Here is a 2508-nt window from a genome sequence, read left to right on the forward strand (position 1 = left end):
GTGAGTACCTAGGGGTGCGGGCGGGGGGACTGTACCTTGTACCACATCCAGCTGTGGGTCAGTGAATGCCTGGGAGGGAGTGAGGTAGGGCTGTACCACGTCCAGCTGTGGGTCAGTGAGGACCTGGGGGCAGGGGCTGTACGCTGTACCATATCCAGCTGTGGGTCACAATCACAGTTGTGAGGGTGGCGTAGGTCCAGGCAGTGTGTCATTGTGTTGGGCGCAGGGTTGCTGTACGCTGGACAGCACTGGACAGCACTGGACAGCACTTCATGACAACAACAATGATTTGCTGCTAATTAATGTCTGCATTCTAGGGACGTCAGTAATAACTTCCACTGTGATTTTTAATGTTTAATATTCTTAATATTTGGGAACTTTCTTCATTGAAAAAATTCCCTTAAAATCTTGGAAAATGTTAGGTCGAATTCGATACGGAAAAACTATGAGTGGAATTTGGAAAAGGGAAAATCCTGCTGGAAGCTATGAGTGGGGATAACCCAGAAGAAATCAGATGAACCGTTTCCTATGGAACATGGGAGAGAAGGAAAGGGGTGGGAGGTAGTGAGTGTCCCATGTCCACTGTGGGGCAGAGAGGGAGCTGTGCCCTCAGGGAGGCTGACTGGGCTGCCTGCCCACCACAGGCTACATCCACCTCATGTCTCCGTTCATCGAGCGCATCCTGTGGCATGTGGGTCTGTCTGCGTGCCTGGGCCTTACGGTCGCCTTGTCCCTCCTGTCGGACATCATTGCCCTCCTCACCTTCCACATCTACTGCTTCTATGTCTACGGTGCCAGGTGGGCGGCCCCTCAGGTCCCTGGCCCTCTCCCACCCCCTAGCTGCCCACCTGCTGACTGTTGGCACCCACAGGCTGTACTACCTGAAGATCTATGGCCTATCCTCACTCTGGCGCCTGTTCCGAGGGAAGAAGTGGAATGTTCTACGGCAGCGCGTGGACTCGTGCTCCTATGATCTCGACCAGGTGTCTGTGAGGCTAGGGGCATGCTTGCCACAGGGCTGGCAGGGCTGGCGGTGCCTGGGCAGCTCTGCCCTTTGGGGCATGAGGGGCAGCACCCTCCCAGCTTTGGCAGGGCCTGAGTCCTGTTTGGGTGGTTCCTGTTGCTCACACTGGCCTCCCGCAGCTCTTTATTGGGACCCTGCTCTTCACCATCCTGGTCTTCCTCCTGCCCACCACAGCCCTGTACTACCTGGTGTTCACCCTGGTGAGTCCTGCCTGGGGTCCCTGGCCGTGGGAGGCAGGTGGGTAGCACTGTGGGGAGGGGCTCCGAGGGCTCTGAGCACCGTCTCTGTCACAGCTCCGGCTCCTGGTGGTGACCGTACAGGGTTCCCTACACCTGCTGGTGGACCTCATCAACTCGCTGCCGCTCTACTCGGTGGGGCTGCGGCTCTGCCGGCCCTATAGGCTCGCTGGTGGGTGCTGCACTGCAGGGGCCGGGGCACAGAAATGCCCATATCCCCTCACAGAGAATTCCCCTTGTGTTTCTCAAGAGCTTTCTCACCCTGGGAATCCCAGGCTGGGAGCCGACACCCTCGGGGCAGGCGGTCCGGCTGTGGTGTGCTAACCCTGAGACCCCACCCACGGCAGCCACTCTAGGGGTACAGTGCGGTGGCCAGGGGCTTAGGGCAGGGCTCTTTGCTCTTGTTTCAGCCGGTGTGAAGTTCCGGGTCCTAGGGCATGAAGCTGGCAAGCCTCTCCGCCTCCTGATGCAGGTAACGTCTGCCCCTCGGTGCCGCCAGGGCCAGGTGCCCGCCAAGGCTTCAGGAGCTGAGGACAAGGCTGTGGGGGACCCCTCACCCCCCTTGCTCAGACACATACCCACCCATAGCACAGCTGGAGTCCTGGCCTTCCAGCCTGGGTGGGGGTTCCCCTCCGGGTTCATGTTCTTGTGGACGTGGCCGGGCCCTGGCAGCTCAGGTGTGTACCCTGGGGCCTGTAGTTGGCTGCCTGGCCTGGCTGGCTCCTGCACCTGAGTTTCTGGTTCCCCTTTATGCTGGGGAGGTCAGATGGCGGTCCTCCCAGCCCAGACTCAGCCGGCCTCACCTCACCTCACCCCTGCACCCTTCCCAGACCACAGAGAGCTCCGCCTCCCGGGTAGCACCCTGTCTGAGCGCAGCCTTCTCCTGCAGATAAACCCACTGCCTTATAGCCGTGTGGTGCACACCTATCGCCTCCCCAGCTGTGGCTGTCACCCCAAGCTCTCCTGGAGTTCCTTATGCCGGAAGCTCTTCTTTGGGGAACTCATCTATCCATGGAGGCAGAAGAGCTGCAAACAGGACTGAGGACTGGTCACCACCTCAGCTGTTACACAAACTCAGCCTGTTACTGGGTGTGGGGGCCTGAGCGCCTCTGTGTTCCGTTCCAGGGCCTGAGGTCATCATTTGTTTTGGGACCCAGATCCAGGTCCTGTCTGGTCTAATGCCCTGGGAGTGCCCATTTGCCACTGCCGGTCCTCTCCCAGGGGTCCTGTCCACACACATACACAGGG

At 59.3% G+C, this 2508-nt stretch overlaps 1 protein-coding gene across 1 annotated transcript in view; it reads left to right on the plus strand.

The window, feature by feature from the left end:
* PIGQ (phosphatidylinositol glycan anchor biosynthesis, class Q) overlaps positions 1–2302 on the plus strand; it is a 5541-nt gene extending 3239 nt beyond the window's left edge. Inside the window, exons 5-10 of the mRNA XM_006873834.1 lie at positions 645–798; positions 872–983; positions 1144–1224; positions 1318–1432; positions 1671–1732; positions 2150–2302. Of these exons, the coding sequence (XP_006873896.1) occupies positions 645–798; positions 872–983; positions 1144–1224; positions 1318–1432; positions 1671–1732; positions 2150–2302 (677 nt within the window). The remainder of the gene's footprint in view (positions 1–644; positions 799–871; positions 984–1143; positions 1225–1317; positions 1433–1670; positions 1733–2149) is intronic.
* Positions 2303–2508: the final 206 nt, after the last annotated feature.

Source organism: Chrysochloris asiatica, unplaced genomic scaffold (genome assembly GCF_000296735.1).
Source record: "Chrysochloris asiatica unplaced genomic scaffold, ChrAsi1.0 scaffold00257, whole genome shotgun sequence".
In the NCBI taxonomy this organism is placed as follows: Eukaryota; Metazoa; Chordata; class Mammalia; order Afrosoricida; family Chrysochloridae; genus Chrysochloris; species Chrysochloris asiatica.